This window comes from Lepisma saccharinum, chromosome 24 (assembly GCF_977018435.1).
Source record: "Lepisma saccharinum chromosome 24, izLepSacc3.1, whole genome shotgun sequence".
Lineage (NCBI taxonomy): Eukaryota > Metazoa > Arthropoda > Insecta > Zygentoma > Lepismatidae > Lepisma > Lepisma saccharinum.
This window is the reverse complement of record NC_139252.1, coordinates 54,602,697-54,629,226: the sequence shown is the minus strand read 5'-3', so window position 1 is coordinate 54,629,226 and position 26,530 is coordinate 54,602,697. Positions and strand designations below refer to the sequence as shown.

The 26,530-nt window shown below is 39.7% G+C and overlaps 3 protein-coding genes across 4 annotated transcripts in view; 1 reads left to right on the top strand and 2 right to left on the bottom strand.

The window, feature by feature from the left end:
• Adsl (adenylosuccinate lyase) overlaps positions 1-26,530 on the top strand; it is a 521,028-nt gene that overhangs the window by 154,722 nt on the left and 339,776 nt on the right. The window lies entirely within an intron of this gene.
• On the bottom strand, positions 3,354-12,009 carry LOC145977948 (uncharacterized). Its single transcript, XM_083110287.1, has 4 exons — positions 11,891-12,009; positions 9,971-10,062; positions 8,727-8,888; positions 3,354-5,626 (listed from the first exon to the last, which is right to left on the bottom strand). Exons 2-4 carry the CDS (start codon positions 10,058-10,060, stop codon positions 5,417-5,419), a joined length of 462 nt encoding a protein of 153 aa, XP_082966413.1. The 5' UTR covers positions 10,061-10,062; positions 11,891-12,009; the 3' UTR covers positions 3,354-5,416.
• On the bottom strand, positions 14,631-25,541 carry LOC145978037 (uncharacterized). 2 transcript variants are annotated; one of them, XM_083110433.1, is made up of 4 exons: positions 25,317-25,421; positions 23,112-23,228; positions 20,777-20,938; positions 14,631-15,484 (listed from the first exon to the last, which is right to left on the bottom strand). In XM_083110433.1, the coding sequence occupies exons 2-4, from the start codon at positions 23,196-23,198 to the stop codon at positions 15,251-15,253; spliced, it is 483 nt and encodes a 160-aa protein (XP_082966559.1). In that variant the 5' UTR covers positions 23,199-23,228; positions 25,317-25,421; the 3' UTR covers positions 14,631-15,250. The 2 variants fall into 2 exon arrangements, with proteins under 2 accessions (XP_082966559.1, XP_082966558.1); XM_083110432.1 differs by lacking the exon at positions 25,317-25,421 and adding an exon at positions 25,439-25,541 and having other exon boundaries at positions 14,658-15,484.

Sequence of the window (26,530 nt, the reverse complement as noted above, 5' to 3'; positions counted from 1 at the left end):
GATGCTACGTGCTTTTGTTGTGCAATGAATTGTCTACAAGAGCTTTGAACGTCGTCAATCACGGCCATCTTGGCAGCCATATTAGAAATGCTTATTTATTTTGTTCACTTTCCAAAGCCTGGTCCTGGACATATACAAGGATAGCAATATGTTTTATGCCCACTTCAGGCTCAGATAGCCAGTGCACCCGAAACCCTTCTCATTCAGGTTATGAGTGTATCACGGTTATTAAGTTTTCAAGGTTATTTAATACATTACAATTTCATTATTTGGAAGTAACTTCTTGTTTAGTATAATTACTTTATAGTCTAAAATTAACGCAAGGGAAATTATAAGTAAAACTATACTTGTTTATTGCAACATCAGTTGAAGGCATATGGGTGATATGGAGGTACGGCCATATACATTAACAATCTCTGCTATTTGTGGTGCGATCAGTACCACGCTCCGGGCGCTTTTACCTCCATACAGCACACAAATGCAGGGTTGTTAAAGGTACAGGAACCAATAAATTCTAATGGGTTGTATTGGGTTACGCTGCAGGACTGGAAACTTTTTCTCGCGCAATTTAAATTCGGTCCAAGTTACGTATTGTATCATTGAAAAAAGGTTCCTGGACCAAATTTAAATTCATCTTGAAAGAAGGTTCATGGACCGAATTGAAATGCTTTACGTATAAAAAGGTTATTTACAGTCCAGAACCCATTTACGCTTACTGATTTTCTCTCCTGGACCGGAATTGAATTTATTTACAATTCCTGGACAGTTAACAACCCTGCACAAATGCCCAAGAGACATCTTTGTGGATATTCGCGACATCCCCGGATCACCAATATTGTAACCTCTTTATAATATACGAAATGTAAACAATGCAGTATGTGGATGGGCATGAGTACGGTGATGCCACATATGCGAAAGGCAACGCTAACCAAGATCATGAAGCATCGATTCTTGAATACGACGTGGCAACGCTTATGATGCAAGTAGCGGCTCGTGTCTAAAATAACAGGTGAAGAAGTACATTTATAGGCAATGAAAAACAAATAGTAAGTGTCAGTGGCCCCCCCCCCCCAATTTAAAACGTCTTCTTTGTCTTCATCCGTCCATCTGGAAAATGGTGTCTGCAACAAACATGGATGTCCGCAGGATTTTTTCCAGGGAGGGGCAAGGAAGGTATTTTTTCCAGGGGGAGAGCAAACAAGTCACATTTTCCCCCAAAAGAGTGTTGTTCCCTAAAAAAACATTGCTTAAATTTGAATTTATGGTGTTCATGAAATAATTAACACATATTATTTTGGCTAAAATGAAAATGTGTGAAATACATAATTTTTGGTTGACTTTCATTTTCCAGAGGTTGGGGCCACGCCACCCCCCTTGCCCCCCTTCCGGACGCCCATTTCAACAAATTACACACTGTCATTTACTGGGTTCATTGTACAAACCACAGCTCAACACATGAATAGGAAACTCGAAACACACACGCGGAACAAGATCTCGCGAGAACGGAACGATTTTGCCACAACCACTGGATGCAATGTATTCTGTCGACGAGAGAACTGCTGCACCTACATGGCGACACCCGTTCAATTCCAATGCTAGGTGACGTCACCGTTGCCATGACAACCGGCTAAAGTCTTCCGCAACCTGGCGGCGTCTGCTCTTGGTTTGTTTATGCTACGACGAACTCTTCACGTGCGTAGCGCCGAGCAGCGTATTATTTGAGTATTATCGTGTGCGTTCTGCTGGGAAATAGTTTAATTTAACAAGCAAATGAAAAATGTCAATAGTAATTTGAAAATTAGTTGAAAACATCTGCACTTGTTGCACTTGGCCAGCCGCCACTGTGATGCAGTGTTGCCTAGTCGAAGCGTCAACTTCTTGTTGTTGTCTTCGACATATACTTGCGTCATACATTCTACAGATAAGACGAATGCAGAATGAGTTCATAAACCTCCAAATCAATCCCGTTGTGAACGGATGTGTGGCAACAGCACAAATTCTGCCAACTGCCTCATTTCGTGCTTCCCGAATGTATAGATACCTCGTGCAGTGATACTTTTTCTAATTTTACGCGAATATCGAGTTGGATTTCTTCTCGCAATTCACTGTTTCAAACTGCCCTCCTCAAAAAAGTTATTATTTCTTTGAAGATAGTTTTCACACCATCTTTCCTCTTGCTTGCATGTATAATTTAACATTACAATATAATTTCGTGCATATCAGATCTAAACAAATAATACAAGGATAAACATTGTTAAATTATTACTCATTATTAGGGTAGAGTTTATCCAGGTGGATGCAGGATATTGAACAAACACTATTTGATTAGTATAGTTTTTTAATTTTAACAATTTTGTAAAATAATAGACCACATAGGCGTAAACATACTTGAATCATCCTTGTACTTGTAGAGCGTTAGTATACAAAAGAGGCTCTCAAGAATTGTTTTGTCCAAATTTCTGATGTCCTCCAACTTACGTCACAGGAAACTTCCGCTACACAAAGAGTGCCTTATGGGTCCACCTTTATTTACCTACTTTGAGCCAAATTTATGCATTTGTGTTTTGAGTATGCTGGGCGTAAACAGCCACATGTAAAGCTGTAAGTCCAATAAAATTTTCTTGTTGTATTTTGATATTAAGCGAACAACTTTCCCCACAATCACATCAGATCCCACGTTGAAAACAAGCCGGCTAATCTTTGCGCGTATGATTATTGTGATCATGTGAGGAATGTTTACTACTTTTTACCCCTTCTGAAACCCTACAGAAACGGTGAAAAGTGTGTAAAGTGGTCAAATTCACATTTTCTTACTGTAAGAAGGCTTCTCATATGTTTTCCTTAACACACGCGAATCTGTTTGCCTGATTTCTTCCCATATTGAATATCTAACTATCTCACTCACTCTCTAGCCTTCTTGAACCCGAAGGTTCATGGCTGCAGCAACACAGGCCTTCATTTTACCTTGGGAACATCCATCCATTGCCTCATATTGCTGTACGCCTACCCCCCTTCCCCCAATATGAATGGAGAACCGCACCTGTCGTTGGTCAGCGGATCCCTCAGATCTAGCTGGGAGGATCACATTGTAGTCCACCAACCATACCCCACTTGTGCCGATTGTGGGACGAAGATCCCAACAGAGCAAAATGTTGACCATTTCAGTTTGTTGGTTGACTAACTGCAGGGAACAAGCCACTGGGCGGGGTCCTCACATCCCTACACATATTGAGCTGGTATGCAGTATAATAAATTTGCAATAGTTAAAAGTGCACCCATTCAAATTTATTTCTAAATAACATAAGCCATTCGAATAGAAAACTTTATTTTATAAATACGTACATGGATAAGTAAATATATTGTTCTGGTATGAGTTTAATGTTGAACGTCTGGAATCCAACTTTCATACGGTATATTTAAGGCGTAACAATGAAATTCATGACACGATTTGCATTTAGACTGTTTGTATGTTTTCATGACTGCCATCAAATACAGGGTAATTCAAAATGAATGGTACAATTTTACACAGTTATAAAGATAAACTCTGGAAGTTTCATTCCCACTTAGCGGGGTTATTCTGCTTAGCCGATGCTCCACCAGGATCGCCAGTGTCGCAAAATGGCTACTGACCAGTAGAAGGCGTGTGTGTTGGAGCTATCTAGAACTGATTCAACCATAATGGTGGAAAGACGTTTCCGCATGCTTTTCGGTAGTAATGCATATGTTTCACCCTTCCGAAAGATTTGCAAGGTTACAACTGCGAATTGTTTAGTGCCTTCGAAACCGTTGACAACGACTTGCTGTCTCGTGCATTGCAAGTACATGATTATCGTTTGGATGTTTACCACATTACGCGTGGTTCCCATGTTGAATCTTTATATTGTGAGTCATTTGAGTAAAACTTCCAGAGTTCTTCTTTATATTGATGCCTTGTCTGATTTCCTACCATAAATAGTAACGTCATAATAACTGTGTAAAGTTGCACCATTCATTATGAATTACCCTGTATATAAATACAGGGTGGCTACTCACCGGGAATTCTTTGAATTCCGGGAATTATAAGTGATTTATTGGCTCCGGGAATTATGCGTGAATTCCGCTTGAATTTTTCACCGTAGACGTGAAAAATTGCAACTTTTATTAATACAAATCTCATTGAATTTATTGCATATTTATTAATGCCTTGAGGCACAGTTTATTTTTTATTTTTATCCAGAAAGGAAAAGTTCTCAATCCCTTGCTTTGTTAGTGTCCTTTGCAGAACAATCTTTCTGATAAACGGAAGATTATTACAAGATATCTTGAAGTTGATAGGTAAATATGAAATTCTTGTACAATTATAATTTTTTTTCGTAGATTACTACATCCCGTAACATTTGTGACTTATGTATGTAGATGTATTTCTAGTCTGAGTATGCGAAATGGCAAATGTAAACTGTGCACCTTAAATTAAATATACAAGGGTTGGATAAAAAGTAATGGCAACACTGGTATAATTGGTACTTGACTGTATTGGCAGAGGAGCACGTGTTACATTCCTTCAAAGTAATCGCCCCTCATCTCTACGACCTTCTGTCACACGTATGGAAGGCGTCGTACACCGTCAGCGCGTCCATCTCTGTCGATGTCCCGCAGTGACCGCCCTATAGCACGTATGATGGCTTCGCGCGTGTCGTAGTGCTTCCCGCCCAATGGTTCCTTCATTTTGACAAAACGGTCGTAATCACACGGTCTCATACCGGTGAATACGGCGGATGTTCCAGTACCTCCCACTACCAGTTATGCAGGAGCGCCGTCACATTGTTCGCAGTGTGACACCTTGCATTGTCAAGTAGGATGACGGGACACCGTGCCGTCGCTTCCTTCTTAATGCGAGACGAAGGTGGTGTTGCAAGAAGGTGCAGAAGTAGGCAGCGTTGACCGTCTGCCTGAGAGACGTTGTTCTTCTTGCCTAAACATATTGTTAGGGCGCTTGCACTCTCGTCCTCTGCTTCAGAGCACTGCTGTTTTTGACTGAACAACATACAATCGCCCCCACTCACTATACTTCCTCGTCTGACATTCCTTTATCAGCCACGAAACGCTTGTGGCGCTGTGACTCACCCCTTTCACGGGACAGCAGTGTTGCCATTACTTTTTATCCAACCCTTGTATATACCGTTCAATTAAATTGAATTATAATTTTTGGATACATTGGAATCGCACAGATGCTTTACATTGTTAATATACTTGTGTCTGTGTGTGTGAGAGAGGTTTAAATAGAGAAAACACGTGCTGTGCCCTTGACATTTTGTAAAGGTTCGCCTTGAAAACCGGGAATTATACTTGAATTTTATTATGGTAGCCACCCTGAAATATCATTGACCGTTCTGAACAATCGCAAGCACTTTTAACTTTTCGCAACTTCCGTTAAATTTTACGCAGGGGTTTCAGCCTTTTTGCTCGCTGTGAACCAAACATCCAGTAGATACACGGCTCCTGTGAACGTAGCGAGGATTATCGTGGCGCAGAGATTGCTCAGCTCACTGTTTTCGTGTGGGCCTGGATTGATATTTGCGAGTGCCGTAACAGCAGTCATTCCTGACGCCAGGAATAAGACACCGCCAGTGAATTGGTACAACAGTTCCTGAAAGAAGACGGACATTGTTGCGTGAAGTTTGGAAAGAGTGAAAGATAACACTGAAGCAGAAAATCAGGCTCTGTAACATACAAATAAAAACTCAATATGCTGACCAAGGCAGAAATTTATTTTATTATAAAACATAAACTAAACGTAACGTTTCAACCTTCTAGCAAGGTCTTCTTCAGACTCTGCACCAAGTACAAATGTTACAAGGTACAAAACAGGACGATATATATACACAAACATTACTCCCCTCCAGACTATTAGAAAGTTGTTCTGGAACATTCTAGCAGGTGGCTTTCCCTTGTCAACTATACTTTCACCTAAAAGGCTAAACATATTTTCTTCCATCTAGAATGTGGTTAGACTCTTTATCTCACGCTCTTTTTCCTTCATTCTTCTTCCTTCCTCTCTCCTCTTTCTCTCTTGTCCTTTCCACTCTTTCTGACACCTTCTTCCATTCTTTCTATATCTTCAAGGGAAAGCCACCTGCTAGAATGTTCCAGAACAAGTTTCTAATAGTCTGGAGGGAAGTAATGTTTGTGTATATATATCGTTATGTTTTTTTATCTTGTTACATTTGTACTTTGTGCAGAGTCTGAGGAAGGTCTTGCTAGAAGGTTGAAACGTTACGTTTAGTTTATGTTTTATAATAAAATAAATTCTGCCTTGGTCAGCATATTGAGTTTTTCATATCATGGAAACAAGGCTTAATGGTGTTACAAATAAACAGCATTGCAGTTTGTAGAATGTTTGTTACCCATCTATATTAACTAATTGAAATGTTGTCGACCAAAAATGTCTTACGTTTGCTGTGATTTTACTTCATGAACGAAGCAGGTTTCAACATGGTTGTAAACTAGAAAAAAAATAAAGCTTTCGAATCAGCAGTGCATAATTTACACAATTTGATTCTTATGCAAGAACGTATTTAGATCTAGGCGAGTCCGACCTCCCCAGGAAAGATTTGTCAACTACTAAAATGTTTTAAATAAAATGACATTGAATTTTTCAGTACTAAAGTGCTGGTTGTTGTATAATATGAAGTTTGTTTATTTTCCCGAACTTACTTAAACATAAAATTGGATTGGAATCTCTAAATATTGGCAGCGTTTACGAAAATTAATTGATAATATTATGCATAAAAATACTTCATTTTCAACAATTGGAAATAACAATTTTTTATTGTCTTAGAAAACTTGCGTTTTTTAAAATTAATTTTTGACATTTATTTACTTTCTAGAACAGTTTTCTTGATATTATTTTCTTCCGCTTTCGAAGTACTCGTACATACGTTTGGAAACAAGAATCTACAGACGAAAGACCACTCAATGACGGTAACTTTCAGGATAAACCTTCTAGCCTCATAGCCTACGCGCAAAGTCATTAGCCCCTAGTATGCAGCACTTTTTGCCTCCCTTTGCACTCACTCGTCTAAAGCTCTCGCCACGAAAATAGTCCAGTCAAGGTCACTCTACCCACCTACAGTGTTGCCAATGAGCAGCAATTTCAACCAACCGACGAAATCAACCGCACACGTACAGTCACGGACACTGCCGGCTTGTAACGATTCCATTGAAAGTCAATGTATTCATTACAATCCGGCAGTGTCCGTGACTGTACAACGCGCGAAGTGTCGACCGAGAAGTGTGGCAATCCTGGAGGGTCAGGGGTGTGGAGGAGGCAAGGGGAAGCTTCGACCTTGACTGGATTGTTTTCGTGGCGATATTTTTTAGTTGGTTACGAAGTACAGGGTGTACAGGGTGTACCAAAAGTCCCATTACCCCCCCCCCCCTCTTTGAATTGTAGACAAACCTGCAAAATGTTATTTTAACAGCATGCGTATGATGAGAGGATGGTATACCCTTAAATCAGACCAATGACCACCATTTACTCCAGAGGACCTGTGCGCACACCGCCATTTTCATGGCACAGTATTATTCGCCTCCGGGTGCGATGTGAAATCCTCCGTAACTTAGCTGACGTGAGGGAAGCAAACAGCTTCTTGAAGTTCCCCAGTTGTCTGATAACGATTATGGGCGAATTTCTGTTTGATGTGTCCCCATAGCGCATTATCACAAGATGTCAGATTTGGACTTCGGGGTGGCATTTTAGAGGTCCTGGTAAATTTGGCGATCCTCGTCCAATCCATTTGTCTCTGAACACATCATTGAGGAATTCTCTTAAAATGGCTACCCCGAAATCCAAATCTGACATCTTATGTTACAGAGGATTTCACATCGTACCTGGAGGCGAATAATACTGTGCCATGAAACTGGCGGTGTGCACACAGATCCTCTGGAGTAAATGGTGGTCATTGGTCTGATCCTCTCACCATACGCATACTGTTAAAATAACATTTTGCAGGTTTTTCTACAATTCAAAGAGGGGGGCGGTAATGGGACTTTTGGTACACCCTGTACATTACCGAGTCGTCTGCTTCGTTGCTTTGGTGTCACGTATACTTGGTGTCTGCGTATTTTGCACCACGTCCTGGAGCGGTGTTCAGTGTGGCCAATGGTCACATGGTACGTGCTAACCAATCAAACGTTTAAAGCACCAGACGGGCATTTGTTGAATCTTTTGACTTTGAACACTGTACAGCGTGTTAATTGGTTGAACACAATTCCCTTGCACCAGCCTGGCACTGGGTTCCACTTTCACTACACCTATATTCTGTCCCGGGTATCACGAAAGCGTTTCTGCGAAAGTAGTGACGCGAGACTGCTCCACCAATGAACACGCGAGAGGGAACGGGATTGCATGGAGGGGGAGAGCGACTGCAGTTACCAGCTTTCCCAGCAACATGTACTTCTTCGCACTTCCCACTCGATTTCTCCCCCTTCTCTGCAGCTATGCGCGTCCTTGCTTCACAAATTCCGGGGATAAGAGTATAGTGTCAGAAAGTATAGCGAACTATACTCTGTCCATGGAATCTGTAGAGCAAGACGCAGAGCGAAGCAGTACACGCTGCTGCAAAGGCTGCAATCCCATTCCCTCGCACGTGTTCACTACTTGCGCAGAGACTTGCTTTCGTTCGCTCGCTCCAGTGAAACCCGGGACAGAGTATAGACAGGGTTCAATTTATTGAATTCTCTCTTACCACTCTTTTGGGAATCCTATAATCCAACACAAAGCCGAGTATTACTCCGGGTGTAATGATGCAGTAGCTCCCAAACGTGGAGTACATGAGAGAGTGCTGCTGGGAGTTTGTGATGACGTAGTCGGTGCGGCTCTGAACAATGACGAGGGCTAACGCAAGTATCTGGAAAGGAAAGAAGCGTATGTAGTATTATACACTTATACAGCCCGTCACATATTATGGCCGATGGTCGCGCAGACGCAGAAACACCACAGGAAACAGGCCAATCACGTTGCAAGAATTCGTGGTGGCCTTGAAGGAGCTTCAATACAAGGGACGCGGATTGGCTGTCGCGGGCACGTGACTCTCCACTACGTACCGCGCATCCCGATTCATCGGCCATCATATATGGCAAGCTGTGTAGTATGTTGAGAGAACTTTCGTTTATGACAGCGATTTTTTATTAAACACTGTTCCCCTCCTCCATTTGAATGTATATTTTCAAGTATAAAGGTTTACTTGCCGTTCTTTTACCGCTATATGTACACACGCACGTAACATTTAATATAATTTAATGAAAATTAGTGTTAATATTAGCCACCAGTAAAGAAAATGACAACTCGGCCAAGAAGAGAAAAAGCCTCCGACGTTGTCAAATTTTCATCCCTGCGTTGCCAAAAAGTGTGGCAGTCTTAAATACGTCGTCGTCACTTTTTTCGCTGCCAAGTATTTCTACTATCATGAAAGGAAAAGCAGCAAAGCAGCACACATCTTGATCGGTGTCAATTTTCTTTATTAATGCATTTTGCATGCATTCTAGATGCATTGTGTTCATGACTATAATAGTTGAAAGTAACTTAGTACAGTTTTATCACACTAACACTTACAAGAATGACGAAAACTAATACTTGTCATTACAAATAACTTGAAAAATTACATTTGTAGGGGAGTGTCATTGTCGAAAATTTGCAATTTGGTCTTTCTGTGGTATTCTTCAGCAACGCTTACCAAATGGGACAACCCCAAATGTTTGACTGACAACAACAACGTTTTACAAGTAGTTTTCGTATATCCCTGTAGATGGCAGTAAATACTAACACCTTTGAGGCCAGCTGGTAAACCCAGTTTGTCCACCGCCAATAGATGGCATGCGACATCAACCATGCAGCGAACGTACACGTGTACGGCGTTACGTCTTGAGGGGTTTTAAAGCAACGGTAGGCCTAACTGGGTTACATTTAAGTAAGACTAATTGTGTTTCTTACCAATTCAAGGAATTTGATGAGAAAGAGCGGCGAAGTGGCGTCCGACCTCTTGATCCTCAAGTAGGAGCCAAGACTCTGCAAACAACCCATAACTGCAAGAAAAGAACCCATTGGAAGATCAAATGAAAGCTATTTTATGGTACGAATTGCATGATAAACAAGTATTCAATAGAGAATGGCTTTTTGTACACTTTGTCTATACTGAAGATATCGTGCGTTGTATTTGGCAACGTGCTATGACAGTACCATGTGAACGACGCTTAACTTCATAGCAGTTTCTCTTGACTTAGAAAACATGATTTTTGCATTTTTGGGGCTTATCATTATCAATATTTTAATTTTTTAATTGCATTTTAATAATTTTTTGATGTTTCTTAACCGCATTTTTCTTGTCGTTTATTTCGTGCACTTTGATGTATTTCTGCAATGGAAAATTAATTGTTACCGCGGCCCAAGTGCAGACAGACACACACACAGGGGTACGTGTGTAATTATGTACAGAGTATCGTACAAGTCCGTACATAGATAAATGCAAATTGTGTACCATATTCTGTTCATCACTACTGCGCTCAACACACTGCAAAATGTGTTCGATATGAGCACCGTGTACTTATCCGCATGTGTCACGATGCGTACTTTCAAGCGATCTTTGTCCTGTCTTCACCTAGACAATTCTCTTCAAAGAGCACCACAAAAATAAGTGGTGTCAGGTCCGTTGACTGTGCAGGCCACTCAACGGCACCACGTCGTCTATTCAAAAAATGCTGAAGCCGGCGATCCAGCCTATCACGCACGCATGGAGTAAACCATCGAACATGCTTGCCACAAGGCCATCAGAAAATAGACTTAAGAACTAAGTACAAATAGACTTAGGATAGTTATCCGAAGACAGATTGGCGTGGTCCTCTGGCTAAGGGTACATTGGATCCGGTTTCGGCTGGGCTTTAACACTTATGTACACGGTAGAAAACTGCAGAACACACAACACAATGTAAATAAGTGTTGGCGTTCACGTTAGAGCCCGAGCTACTCTGATATGCACAGCCGTGTTGCACCGCGCACCGATTCGAATCATTTTTTTTCCCCTGCCGAATTCGCCAGAAGTGTAGTACCGTACACTTTCTATACTTGGCTTGTTCCGTTCTTCGGGTGACAATAGTGGACAATTGAGTTGGTTAACGAACGTATGCAAATACACACATCAATCAAGAACTGCCGCAAAACTCAGGAAACTGTGGTTTACAATTAAAGATGAATAGTATAGCACTGACTACAATTTTTCAATTCTAACACTATTAAGCCTTGCTTCCATGCTTAATAAGACACTCAAAAAGCTGACCAAGGCATAGTTTATTGTAAAATAACGCACCATAAACGTGAGCAGACTGAACCAAATTATAATTTAGTTCCGAGTCTGAGAAACACCTTGCTATAAATTTGAAACGTCACATTTATAGTGTTATTTTATAATGAATTCTGCCTTGGTCAGCATTTTAGTGTTTTATTATACATTTTTTCATTAATAAAAATACGTACGAGTATAAATAACAACCTTCAAAATCTCAACCCACTCCGTTCGCTGTCTCCAACACTAGTTAGAATGGTTTTCCGACAGAGACATTTCGTCGGCCATTTCAGTACATTCTGCACATCAAATTCTACCAGCACACTGACTATTATCCTGATGCAATGGTGATCATAGCGTCCATCAGGGATTCTGTAGAATACGTCAGAGTAAAAGTTTGGCCTAATGCGACCACAAGGTAAACCAACCTACGTCACACGAAAATTCCCGAACGTTAAAGTTCCCGACGGGACCACCTCTATGTATTCCAGCTTTGTGCTGATGCAATCAAATGAAAAAAAGTATATGGACACCGAAAGCATAACGAACACATATTGTTACATAAAGTTACTTACTTGAGCACACTATTCCGTTGTGGATGCCTGCAAGTCATTTGGTTTATTCTGTTTACTGACGGATAGATATATTTTATCTGTGGTATTTTGTAGATAGTCGTTGCGTGGAGCACTTTATCAGAAGATTACGTGGAATCATCTGACGCTGTATCAAAGCTTGTATGTTCTCTTAAGTTCTATATTCATACTAGGGAATGAAACCTGAGATTTCGGGACTAGGGATTCTAATCCTGGGATCCCGATCTTCGATGCTGACTAATCATTTCTGTCATTGAACGAGAAATGGCCCTACTCCATGTAAATAACAAAATTAATTAATATGGAAATTATTATTGTTTTTAATTGAATGAAGATGTTTGTGAATGCATATTATTTACACATTTCACAAATAAAAGTTAACAAGAATCTGCATCCTATATGCTTGACAGACAAATGAAGCCATAATTTGCTACATTTTTATAGTGTCACGCACGTAATGCACTTTTGTTGATGCTTTTCATACATTCGGCCTATGCAATCATACTAAAGTTCTTTTTTTTATTCGTTAGCAGACACCACAAAGTACTTAATAATACTATGAAATCAGATCATTATGAATATTTAAATCAAGTCTCATGAGAACCATAAATTTTGTGTGTAAGACGTCGCACACGTAACGCTGAAATGCATTTATCCACTCATATCTCTTCAGTCATTCCATGCGGCTGCAAAAGATAGTTGATGCATGCCGAAACCTGCAATGTAGGGATCTGGGTTCGAATCCTAGCCTGGGCATGGGTGTTCTTCGCGAGTGTCTCATCGACAATTTCAACATATCATTCATCCTCATCTTCGCGATTAGCCAAAAGTGGCAGAAAAGCGAAGGAAAATAAGCCAAATCAGTAACTGGTGCATAGGAGGAGTAAAGAAAGCTAGTTCTGCGAAGGGTTGACAGTCTTGATGCTACTCAATATGCAATAATATTCTTACTACAAATACATCATTGTGCCTTCTTCCCTTTTTATTGGAATTACAAAACTAATTGTAGTTAGACAATAAGTGGCAAATGATAATAAATATCATGCCCGCTAGTCGCGGAAATCTGTCTAGACTAGCATGCATAGCGGGCGCACTGTTGTTCTCTATTGACAATGTTAATGCTGCTGCGGTTAATAAGTTTTGGCGAGAGAAGATAGTAAGATAACTCTTAACTTGAGGGACCTGTGATCTAGGAGGTTCTGGAGGAAGGGTGTCATCCACAGTGGCCTCTTATCCGTTCAATCCCACCGTGTCATATGTCAGGGTTTACTCGAGGTAACATTTCAGTTTCAGTAGTGAAAGAAAGTAATAATTATTTTCCCACAATTGACGCATGCGTCACTTCAGATCCAAGAAATGTAATATAAGCTTAGTTGAGCGCTCTCGTGCAAAATAAATACTTCTCCTATATGAAGAAATTAGAATGTAGAAATGCTCATGAATGTCGTCGCAGAGCAAGCTGTCCTTTTTCCCACAATTGACGCATGCATTCACGAGACGCCTCTGGATTCAGGGATCTGAGCAGCATACATTTTCATGTGCATCTTAACAGTCGTAGTCCTTAAACGTTTCTCCATATTGCTTGTCTAAAGTGGAAGTTGTCTTGTCTTAGGATCAGAATTATTAATTTGCCAAAGTAAAATTCCTTACACATACGAGGAAGAGATGCACTCTTTTTAAACTTTCACCTTACATTTATTTACCAATCATATTCCTTTTCAATCCAAGGAACAATAGTAACGTCATAAACAAACGTGCACACGGCCTGCAGGAAAAGTAGTCAAGGACACCACGGCCGGTTTTAATTCTCGGGTAAGCACTCGAGCCTTACCGCTCATGTGCGAGCTGTACCGTGCCGGCCGTTCACAATGGGTTTGCAATGGCAATGGGTTCTCCTCGATGTTTATACGCAGAGTTTTAGCAAAGTTGTGCTGCTTCACCCTGTATATACATTGCATAAATGGAAATTCCAAGGGTTATGAGTCTTCCCTACTTTTATCAGTTTTTCAACATTGTTTCTTAACTCTTGTTGTTTGCGATTGAAGGACATAGTGATCTTATCTGTATCGAACGATAACAAATTGTAGAGATATATAATCTTACTCGTCAGCCATTTTGTTGAATGTTATTCTGAATCAAGTTACGTAACGTAAGATCTTACGTGCTGGTGCAATGCGCTGTGCTACATACTTTGTTAGCGTATAATACAGAGTGCTTCAAAAATTGTTAACCTAACTTTAATCTCGTGTGACATGGAGATTTTAAGTAGTACATAGTATATATATCTCCTGTGTGGCAAATCGTAAGGTCATGATAAATTTGCCTTGAAATATGAATCCCGAAAGGGTTCTTAGTTGCACCTGGCAACACTAGCAGAGAATATGACATGTTGGGTCACGATACCAGCTCTAGGAGATCGTGAGGTTAATCCAAACCAGAGTAGCCGGGGTAAATTAAGAATCGTAGAGAAAAATTGATATATGCACTTCCGCACTTCTGTGTTTGTGGACAAAATTCTGGACCGTTAGTGTTGCCAACTAAGATTACATGCGACTGGTATGACACATTTTATTTCACCCAAAACCCATTCAGTGTTGCCATGACGCAAGTCAAAGATAACATGCCACCTGCAATCATTTATATCCTTTTCTTTTGTATAACCACGGTTATACTTGTTATTTTATAAAAATAACTATTATAAGCTAATAAAAATAAACACATTTTATTTCAAATTGTTATTATATAACAATGTAGACTGTTACTCGATCCACCAGATGAATGGATAACCAGGACATCTGTTTTCCATTACGAGTTTCTTACAATTTACAGTTAGTGTACTGATATTCATAGTTATTGTATTTTGTTATTAACTTTTACACATCTCGTTCACGAATAGGTTTTAAAAGTTAGGGGAGAATTTTTACTCGTAAAGTTTGTTGTATGACCTCTCATATAAAACACTTTTTTTTTTTTTAATTTGTAAACTGTTGAATCATTTATTCTTTGGATTAAATGGTATAATATGAAAAATAGTGTATATTACACTAAATTTTTCGATCTAATGAAGTTTTTACTTAGGTTTTTCTGTTCGCTACTACATAAATGAACTTTATTTGTTATTAACAATAACAGTAACGTACTTTCTTCTTTTGTAACAGAAACAATGTCAATTTGTAAGGGGGGTATTAACCTCTCCTTCCTCCCGATGTCCATGCAGCATCGAATTCTTCGCTTGATGACAACTCACTTACATAGGACACACGACGAGACCAATGCTAAATAGCATTAGTAATGGAGGTCTAGTCCACCAAGCGTTCGCAGATTGTCTCGAGGTGCACTTGTTCACCGCATGTGGCACAGGACGATTCCCAGAACAATGTCTGCGAGGTAGAAGGCGCCGTTGAACAGAGAGAGCAGCCCAGAGACCAGCATCATGTTGGAATAGTGCAGCTGGTCTTCTGACACCATGGCCTCTACGGACATGGTGTCGTATATCACCTGGAATTGCCACCATGACTCGATGATGACGCCACCGGAAGTCACGAACAAGATTCCTCCCACAGAGTTGTACAAGATCTGTAAAAATGAGAAAGCGTGTCTTAAGGCTTTTATTTCAATATCGTTGGAATGGGCAATGCTACTGAATAAAATGTAAAAGATAGTTGCAAGTGGAAAATGATTAAGCTAGATACGATCTGTAAATAATGCCACCTCTACTTGGTGCAAGGTGCATGAATCTTAATCTTAAACCTCAGCTAGAATATCTACAGGGTAGGGTTCTTTGTAGACAACGAAACCAGACAGGATGCCTTCCAATGGAGACGTTTAAACGAATATATTATATAAACAAGGATACATGGAAATAAAATATTTACATAATGAGCTACTTTTCTCTATAATTCTCACACACAGTCAAGTTTTATCTCACTATGTTTTTTATTATTTCTTTTGTTGATTTATATATTCTTCTATCTGGACTTCCTTCTTAATGGATGGTCTGGATCTGGATTTCCTTCTATTTCAGCTTTTTGACGATTTATGAATTCATATATCCTTTTTCCAACTTTTCCCCTTAAGCTTTGGTAAATATATACTAATTTCCTCCCTTGCGGCTGCGATTGGAACGCGCCAACACTAACTGGTGCTGTGGAGCTTCGATTGGAACGCGCCGCCACTGATGCAAGCAAAATTTCCACTATTGGAAAGCTAAATCAAATCAGACAGATTCAAGATCTGTTCAGACACAAACTTGTATCAGTGCTTTGACTTCTTTAATTTTCGTATTAACTTACATATGATCACCGATTTGATTTATCGAATATATATATTAATTTATTTCCTTTATATCTATTCTTTATCTTCTTATATTAGATTTTATTGTTTTTCATCTTTCCAATTTGCTTTGTTCTCATTTATGAAGTTATTCACATATATTATACTAATTATTAATCTTGCACGCCTGGTGCTGCCATCTTTATTCCTCTTTGGCAAACTATTTAAATTACTTGGTCGTATTGGGTACGTAACAATAATATCGTATCAATCCCTAGGATTGTATGTTTATTTTATTAAGTCTCTCTGAACGCTTCATGTTGACCAGGGCATTCACTTGTTTTTCTCAGCTGTCTCAAGCCTCTGAGGCATGTTTACTATGCATTGTGTTGTGCCATGCAAACCTCCTGAGCTTTCAGGAAACAGGTAATACTTCTGGTTTTAGAGTCAGCGGTTTGCATGGTAGCAATTATTATAATCACACGATTCGGCGATTCGGCATCGAGGAAGAGCTCGATGGCCAGGGAATATAGAGGTGAGACAAGCTGGGAAGTGATGGACTATTGGGAGTGAGTTGGTTGAGAGAGGGGGTCAGCAAGGCAGGAGGTCGGTAGTGGAAGCACGCTTTGGTCAGCATAAGAGAGAAGCTTACAGAGGACTTCGATTATTTCGATTCAGCTAAGAGACTTCAGATAGACAGGTAATTATCCTACACCCAGCCATGATACAGGTTCAACTGTTCACAAAACCCAACGAGTGACCATTGTCTTTTCTGTAGTCTAGTCCCTAGTGTAAATTTGTACCTTTCGCATTGCCAAGCGATAACTCGTCATGTCAATGACGAGTGGTCTCATCAAGAGGATGAATGATGAGTAGTTTACATCACCCCATCAATTAACTGGTTAACCTTCTAGGTACTCTTAAGATCCCACGAACTTTAAGGTTCGTTACGATATGTACCTAGGTATTTAATATGAAGAAGCAACTTGAACCTCAAGTTACGGCTATTCAAATGGAAGTTTTTACTTTTCTCATCACAAATCTTCAACATGTCCTCTTTCCGTTCAAGTGTTTTTCTACGCCATTGACATTTCCAAGAGAACAAGTAGGATAATACTCCCATTAGCGTAATGTGAAGTTTCTCCCTCTCCTACAACCATCCCACGCACACACCCCTCCTTCTCTAGATCGCCCAGGGAAACGTCTGTGGGAGAGAGACGGTTTAGGGTTCTTCAAAAACCTCCTGTCTGCCTGGACGCTGAAACTGTTCCTCTTGTCCTTAAGCAGAATTCTTCGAGGAACGTTCGTCGTCTTGTTCTAAGGGATCGAAAAGTTATTATTGTGAAAGGAGAGCTGCCAATTTGGAACCCAAATATATGTTTAGTGATTTATTCTGAAAATTTACATTATTTGAAGCATTTATGTGAAAACCTGACGTTGATAATGGCTGATTCTTTATCAAGACACCCAAATGTCGACTTCACTTCCACGTAGTACACCCTGTACTGCAGTTTGCAGACTAGCGAGGCAAGGACGTATTTGGGGTGGGGACAGGGGGTCCAGACCCCTCCCCTCGAAAGACTTACATAGTACTAAAATAAAATAATGAAAATGCACTTTTTAGCATTCGTTGTACTATAATGGATGGTTATTTATTTTCTATGAACTTGGAAGACAAGGATTATTATTATATTGGGATCATATTGATTTGAAGGACAGTAGCAAAGAAGATTTATGCACACTACTACTTATGAAAATGCGCATAAAACATTAATCAGGAACATCTTTTGTATTATTATTCAATAAATATTCAATTCTTTATCTATTTGATATTAATTTCCTTGTTTTTATACAAATTTGGCGATTTTAGGTACACGCAAACTAGATAATAAATATATGCTGTTATTTTTACACCATCTTTTTAAGTACACATGGAATAATAAAAATGCAATATTAATAAATTTACATATCTAAATTAATATTTAATTACATCTGTTTAATTGTTTAAATTTTCTTATCATTCATCCTCACCTTTGCAATTAGACATGAATGGCAGGAACGCAAAGTAATATCAATACATCAATCAACCGAGACGTACGAAATAAAAAAATAAAAAAAACAATATGGCGGACTCTCTTCAAGATGGCGCACGTGAGCACGTAAATAGCGATTGGCTACTCGGCAGAAAATATCCTTAATGGTAAAGGGTGGGGCACGGGAACCGGACAAATTTGAAAAAAGTCACTACAAAGTTAATTTTTGCTGGAAAAAATATTTATAGAAATATATACTGAAGATAATAACACCATTAAGCTTTGTTTCCATGATATGAAAAACTCAATATGCTGACCAAGGCAGAAATTTATTTTATTTTAAAACATAAACTAAACGTAACGTTCCATCCTTCTAGCTAGGTCTTCCTCAGACTCTGCACCAAGTACAAATGTAACAAGGTACAAAACAGGACGATATATATACACAAACATTACTCCCCTCCAGACTATTAGAAAGTTGTTCTGGAACATTCTAGCAGGTGGCTTTCCCTTGTCAACTATACTTTCACCTAAAAGGCTAAACATATTTTCTTCCATCTAGAATGTGGTTGGACTCTTTATCTCACGCTCTTTTTCCTTCATTCTTCTTCCTTCCTCTCTCCTCTTTCTCTCTTGTCCTTTCCACTCTTTCTAACACCTTCTTCCATTCTTTCTATATCTTCAAGGGAAAGCCACCTGCTAGAATGTTCCAGAACAACTTTCTAATAGTCTGGAGGGGGGTAATGTTTGTGTATATATATCGTCCTGTTTTGTACCTTGTTACATTTGTACTTGGTGCAGAGTCTGAAGAAGACCTTGCTAGAAAGTTGAAACGTTACGTTTAGTTTATGTTTTATAATAAAATAAATTTCTGCCTTGGTCAGCATATTGAGTTTTTCATGTAGATCATAGCATTTTATGATAGACATTCAAATGTTCCGTTACTAGTAGTTTCGTTTTGTGTTTGAATGCTTACAAGTTATGAGGAAAATAAACACATGGTGTTGTTGATGAGTGATGAAGCTCATTTGCACGTAAATGGTTCTGTAAATAAATCGAACTGTTGCCACTGGGCTGTGGAAAATCCCCGACAACGCCATCAGAAACCCCTCCACAGCCAAAGGTGACCATGTGGTGCGCTGTAGGAAATCGACAGACATATGCTGCAGAAAGTGGAGCCAATTTCCATGATCGCCTTCAAAGTTGCATCCGCGAAAATGGACGCCATTTGGCCGATGCAATTTTTCGCACATGAATAGCATAAAATGCTATGATCTTCACTATATATTTCTGTAAATATTTTTTCCCCAGCAAAAGTCAACTCTGGCCGTATCCGAAAGGTGCGAGACCGTACTTGAAGCGAGCATCCTCAGAGTATGGTCTTGGAGTGCGGTCTTCAAGTCGTGGACTGGAAGTACATGTCTTTCGAATTGCACTTCGACTGCAGCGCCAAATACGATCAGTAGATAAAACTGAGTACTCGTTGTTTTCCTCGCGTTTGAAACACTTATTTTTCACCATAGAAATCACATAGCATTTTCAAATGTTCGTACACATACATTTCCACACATTAGAAGAAGTATAACCAACAACTTGCTGGCCCATAACGTAGATCTACCTGTGTCCTTGGCTTTCTACCTCTGTGATATTAAACAAATGAACAACGAGTGCGGAAACCACGTGACCTAGTCACCAACCATCTGCACTGCGAGCTGTGCACTTGCGTACTTCTGTTCTTGGCGCTTTCGAACTGTACTAAGTGACGTCACTTCCGCCAAGACCATACTTCAAGTCTGTACTTTGTACCTTTCGTACAGAGCCTTTGTAGTGACTTTTTTAAATTCGTCCGGTTCCCGTACTCCACCCTGTATAACAGTTAATCCTGCCAGGTCTCTTGCTTTTATCAAAAATGTAATAAATCGGGACTTGGCCACCTGACTGTGAAGATCGTCGCTACGATAGACACTTTTTGGAACTGTCCTCCATTTTGGAGACATATTTTATGGCGTGTCTTTCATTGAAATACATTAAAACTTATATAATTTTAAAGCCTAAACTGGCAGTTCTAATAGTAGTCAAACAACTGACCAAATTCACCTTTCATACAATGATTTGCAACATTCGACACTTTATCCCTTCATTGACGGGGCGCGAAGGGGGCAGTCGCCCCCCCCACACTTTTCGCCACTTTTCATCCCGCACTATGCTAAACCTTATCTACCGAGGGAAATATACTATCATTGCAACCCTACTTTCGGAACCCAATCGCAGCCACTGCATATATTTTTTGTGCTTCAGGATTGCCAACCCACTCTTTTGATGTACGATGTGAGGATTGTTTAACTACCGGTTACTTTAACATTGAAAAACCCGGTGCTGGTTAAGAGTGGCGATTATCTTCAACTGGCAGATAGTTAACAGAAATACGTATAACCTGGACATTGAAAAAACCGGCCCTTACAGGGCTAACAGCTATACTAGCGCCACCACCGAAAAAGTTTGGTAATGAACAACCCCGTTGTTGTGTTGTCTCTGAAAATGGAACGCGTATTCATGTACTGACCTGCAACCTTGGCGTTATTTCGTCAATGGCGTATCCGATGAGGAGTGCGAGGGGGATGAGGATGTACGCCCCGAAGGTGCAAAAGGCCAGCCCTATTTTCCCAGGGCTTTCTTCTGCGTAAGCTCCCTCGGAGTAAGTTGCCAGGCAGATGCACGCAATAACCTGCAACAAAGGATACCAACAATTAGCGACTTACAATCAGGGCCATATTAAGACGAAATTGGGCCTGATGCTTGAAATCTTCGGTGAACAGTAAACACAACGTCGTTATAGTTACGTCACAGCGCAAAGAATACTAGTAAGTGTATAATAAGTAACGCTGTGCTAGGCGTCCGAAATTGGGGCTCCAAATTTCATTCTAAGATTTATTTTCAGGTTAATATAGCACAAGAAAACTGTTCAGATTTCGGAAATTTCTCGTCTTTTCATCTGGACCTATTTCAGGAATGGGCCTAATGCTGCAGCATCAATAGCACACTTCTTAATCCGGCCCTGGTTACAATTACTATATAATATGACTTTGCCTTGCAATCGGCGGCATCTTTAATCGCTTGTGATCCCATCGAGAACTCAAAAGTACTATTTTATCGTCATAACCGTCGCTGACGTTGTGGCACATGCACCATTGTATGTAAGAAAAATCAAAGCAGTAGCTCAACTGTATTACTTACACTCTCTCGGGAATGTGTGGATCAATGTCGCGCATAATGGTTGAGAAGGGGAGAAAGCGAATGGACGGAGCAAAGCAGTGCGCGTTGCTGCACACGGCTGGTAGCTGCATCCGCGTTTTTCCCTCTCGCGCGTTCATTGGTTGAGCCCTCCATTATTGCGCAGAGCACTTGTTTTCGTTTACCTGCTTCGTCGATTCCCGACACACAGAGAACTAACGCAAGCAACACATTGGGTCGCCCGGTGAACACATGCAAAGTGGTTAGGGTCCTGCTTTAAACTGTATGTCCCAGGTTCGAATCCCGGCCTGTGCATGGATGTTTGTGAGCGTCCATTCATCATATCATCACTCATCCCCATCAGGGTGCGAAATCATTGAAAACTGGTGGGGGGGAAGATTTTAATCTTCAAACTCCCCTCCCCCACAGCATATCTGTAAATTATACGATATACATATTTGTAATGTTATTAAATGTAAAAATAAATTACTCAATTAAAAATATATTATTATTATTAATTACATAAAGGAAATTAATGTGTTACTTTAATACATATCAGATAGTATAAAGCAGCTAATTTCTTTACTAACTCGTTAAGGATGTTAATAAATTATGAAATAGTTGAAGTGGTTTTATTATGTGTGTTTTTGTTTAGTTTGTTAATGATCTCTTGAGAGACAGAGAAAGCATGCAATACTCACAACTACACTAATTTGTGTGTGTTTTCGATATTATTATTAGTACAGTATATTTGAAATTAAAAGTAATTGTTTATCTTTTGTTTGTTATAACAAAAACTCTCTCCCCCCTGATTTTTTTGTGGGGGGGATTCTTGAGGCCAAGATTGTTGGTGGGGGAAATCTCGGCCCCCCCCCCAGGATTTCGCACCCTGATCCCCATCTTCGCACATTATCCAAAAGTGGCACAAAATGCGAAGTAAAATAAAGCAGATCAATGAATAAACTGTAGGTCCAGTCACGATTAGCCTATCTGAGCATCAAAGGGACTTGGAATTTTTGACAGCCGTTTTTTGACTAATACCTAGGTAGCTTGTTGAGATTTTAATAAGCCACGCAATGTGCAGTAAACTTTAATGACAGCCATTGGCATCGAAATAAATTTTTGTAAGGGGTATCAGGCAAGTGATAAAAGCTTGATTAGTAGAAATAATTATTATTATGCTTATGATTATTGTAAAATAACTATTACAAACTAATGGAAATAAATTTTATTCTTAATTTATTGTTATTTTCCTTGCGAACACTTCCACCCGATCCACTAAATAGTAAATATCCAGCACAACTGTTTCTATTATTCTTTTTACTTATTACTAACTTTTTAAAAAAGTTAAGAGGAAATTTTAGCTAGTGTTTGTGTTGTGTATGTACCCTCTCGCTCTCACATAAAACTCTTTTTTTTTGGAATTTTTTGAACGCAGTGAAAGCATTTATTCTTTTGTTTAAATGGCAGAAGACGGGAGCATAAACTTGCCCTTTTATTTTAGACTCAATTTTGTCAAATAAGTACATTTTTTTTACTTCCGGGCCGGGGGGGGGGGGGTCAGCGTACCTGTTCGACCCCCTTCCCTTCCAGAGCCCATGATGACAATGTAAACCATAGCTTACCGGTACTTCTGTAAAAGAATCATTTTGCATTAATGAGCTTACCAGTTCAATGATTTTGATGATCATACTACTTTTGTAGTGCGGATGTTTCCGCAGAGCTGTTGAGAGGTGTTGCCTTATCTCCTCCATTCTTTCCAACTACTTTTCCCAACAGATTTTCTGAAAATAAAATACACATGATAGCCTCAAACAGATTAAGTTTGATACTCTTTTAAATGGCCATGATTTCCCATAAGAAATAGCAACTGTACATTGCCACTCAGCGTTAGTATTCTACAGGGTGGAGCAAAATAATTTTATCACTTATATGGTGTTTCGGTGAACGATGGATTGGTCGGCGTGGTCCACTACCATGGGCGGCAAGATCACCAGACCTCAGCCCGTGCGATTTCTGGTTATGGGGGATGGTAAAGGAGCGTGTTTAGGCAACAAAACCGCGGGACATACAAGACCTTAAACAAAGAATTTCTACAGTGATACGCCCTATACCGCAAGACATGTGGACTCAATGTTTGACAGAATGCTCAAATGTATTCACATTTCTGGTTCACAGGTTGAAGGGGTATATTAAATATGCATGTTTCCCTTTCGGTGGTAACATTTTTTGGCCCCACCGAAACACCATATAAGAGGTACCATTATTTTGCCACACTCTGTATTATTTTGCTCCTAGTTCTCTGGTAGAATACCGTTGGCGAGTTAACTGGGGTCCTTTTCATTTGGGTACGGCTCTACCCCGTTGACTACTGACAAACTTCATGGTGGACAAACGTAACTGAAGCATAGCTACATTTTGATTACTTGGGGACGAGGCATGTACTATAATAGTACACAAATTGCTTTCATGAATACAATTCTGGATTCGATTGGGGAGCGTGCCCCTACTCCCCCATCGCTAATGATGTCAATGAAATATTTATTATTCTCTGCATTTCTAGAAGGCATTATACAAGGCGTAGGCTGCGTTTTGTTGACACAATTCGACTTTCTGCTGATGTACAAACACACATAATGTACAAACACACATATTACACATACAACGTCACATACATGCACTTATATACGTATATTTAGTGGCCTGCAGATGGCCTAGTGATAACGTCATCGCCTTGTAATCAAGAGGTCCGAGGTTCGATACCCGGTGGAAGCGCATATTGGTTCAGATCTTACAATAAACTATTGGTCCAGTCCTGATTAGCCTTTCTGTGCATAAAGTTGACTTAAAGAACTCAAACTCAAAAAGCATTCATTTAGGCAGTGAGTTTGTAAATAATTTGTAACTATTGCACACTCTAAATGTAACATAAGAGATATACATATATACTAACATATTAAACAATCAATATTCTATTAGTATTTTCTTCTTTGTAGTAATGAGTTTATTATTTTTAACACAATAAAACGTAACACGGTTCCTTTGATAACGTTATCTTGAGAGATTCATTATTTACTGATTTCTTGGTACTTTATAGTGATTTTGGGCCCTCCGTAATGGTGTAGTGTTTACGCCATCACCTTGTACTCAAGCATAAAAGTGGACTTAAGCAAAACCAGTAGTTTCGTTGTAATAAGTGGCACGGTGCGCAATCATTGAAAAGTGATAGGGGGGGAGAAACTTCTTAATCTACAAACTCGCCTCCCCCACAAACATATACCATATACATATTTGTAATGTTATTAAAAGTAAAAATAAATTACTCAATTAGAAATATATTATTATTATTTACATAAAGGAAATTAATTTGTTACTTTTGTACATGTCAGATATTGTAAAGCAGCTAACTAATTTCTTTACTGACTGGTTAGAGATGTTAATAAATTATGAAGTAGTTCAAGTGGTTTTATTATGTGTAAGTTTTTGTTTAGTTTGTGCTTTATGTTAACATAAATCAATTATATTTCATAGTTATTATTTTCTTGCATTCTTGTTTTACTTTATTGGGCGTATTGATGTAGATTTGTTAATGATCTCTTGAGAAAGTATTCAATACCCGCAACTACACTAATTTGTGTGTTTCAGATATTATTCTTAGTAAAGTATATTTGAAATTAAAAGTAATTGCTTATGTTTTGTTTTTTATAACATAAACCTCCCCCCGGAAATTTTTGGTGGGGGATTTTTGAGGCCAAGATTGTTGGTGGGGGAGTCCCCCGTCCCCCCAGGATTTCGCACCCTGATAAGTGGTAAGCTACATTAGTGTATATTTTACTTCAGAAGAGGAGAGTCGCTCTAATTTTCACACTTACGTCATCGTTCAGTACGTTGAAACGTTATTCAAGTTGCCATGCGCAGTTTGAAATGTGGATGAAATCTGAAAATCTGAAATTAACTCTCGTGAGAGACTGATAATTGCGTTGTTCCAACTCACCTAAGAAATCCCTCCAGAAGGTAAATCTCCAAAGCGTAAGCCGAGTTCAGAACACAGTTGATTTCTGTTATCTCACAAGTCACGTAGAGAAAGTGAGTCGTCTTTGTTTAATCAGTACTGTACGTGCTACAGTCAGCGCCATCTGTCGACACACGTCAGAAGCTACTGATATGGGTCGCTAGTGCATGCCATGCTGCGAAAATAAAGACAGTGGATCAGGTAACGGAGAATTTGCTCAAACTGAGTTACCCTGTGAATAGGGCCTTACATGTCCACAAAGAGCGGCCTTTTGTCGTGCTTCCGTCCAAATTTGGCCCATCTATCCTCCATAGGGCTGACGCTAGAAGCGGAAGTCCGGAAATTGTTTACGTAAGCTGGCAACACTGCCGCATTTATACATCATTTTTTCCCCAAGAAGTAACAGCCTATTTGCAACTAAAGTTTGCATGTTTGTAGGAATGTACCACTGCTAGCTACATATACAGGGTGTTTCTAAAGGTCGTTTACAACGCTTGGGAGATGATTCCTCACACGAAAACAAGCAAAAAGTCTAAGTTCCATTTTTACGACTGAGGCTTCGTTTCCGAGATAGGAGCCTCGCAAAAGGTGACAAAGTGAACGTCACACCTAACTGGGACGAATACTATCACAGATAGAGAGGCGGTTCCAAGGGAATCATAAAGGAATCGTATGTGCTCAGTCCGGAAGTCACTATGAAAAGTTCACTGCACGCATGCGCAATGGAGTCCTCAAAGGAATTGGGGATTTCCAGCAACAACAATGCATGGAAAAGGTATGTAACGCAGCAAGAAGGACCGTGACAATGAGAAATGCGTTAAAGACAACACATCCCGACCTCAAACATCAAAACATGAGCACCGAACACAAAATCCGAAAAGTTGAGCACGGTTGCATACCCCAGTTACACGCGAGGAATGAATGAATCATGTCATGTGTCATACGAGAGACACATTACTCCACCAGGAGGAGGGAAAGAAAAACACATTATCAGATGATTGCGACAACGTGTATTTTTACACGCGACAACTACGTAATATCCCCCCCCCACACACACACAACAAACAACAAATT

What these genes read in the sequence shown, in the direction of transcription:
- LOC145977948 (XM_083110287.1), bottom strand. Translation starts at nt 10,060, where the DNA reads ATGGGTTGTTTGCAGAGTCTTGGCTCCTACTTGAGGATCAAGAGGTCG. An exon ending in TCATCAAATTCCTTGAATTG is followed by an intron (nt 8,889 to 9,970) that starts GTAAGAAACACA and finishes TTTCCTTTCCAG; the next exon opens with ATACTTGCGTTAGCCCTCGT. An exon ending in ATAGGATTCCCAAAAGAGTG is followed by an intron (nt 5,627 to 8,726) that starts GTAAGAGAGAAT and finishes GTCTTCTTTCAG; the next exon opens with GAACTGTTGTACCAATTCAC.
- LOC145978037 (XM_083110432.1), bottom strand. Translation starts at nt 23,198, where the DNA reads ATGGAGGAGATAAGGCAACACCTCTCAACAGCTCTGCGGAAACATCCG. An exon ending in TCATCAAAATCATTGAACTG is followed by an intron (nt 20,939 to 23,111) that starts GTAAGCTCATTA and finishes CCTTTGTTGCAG; the next exon opens with GTTATTGCGTGCATCTGCCT. An exon ending in AAATAACGCCAAGGTTGCAG is followed by an intron (nt 15,485 to 20,776) that starts GTCAGTACATGA and finishes TCATTTTTACAG; the next exon opens with ATCTTGTACAACTCTGTGGG.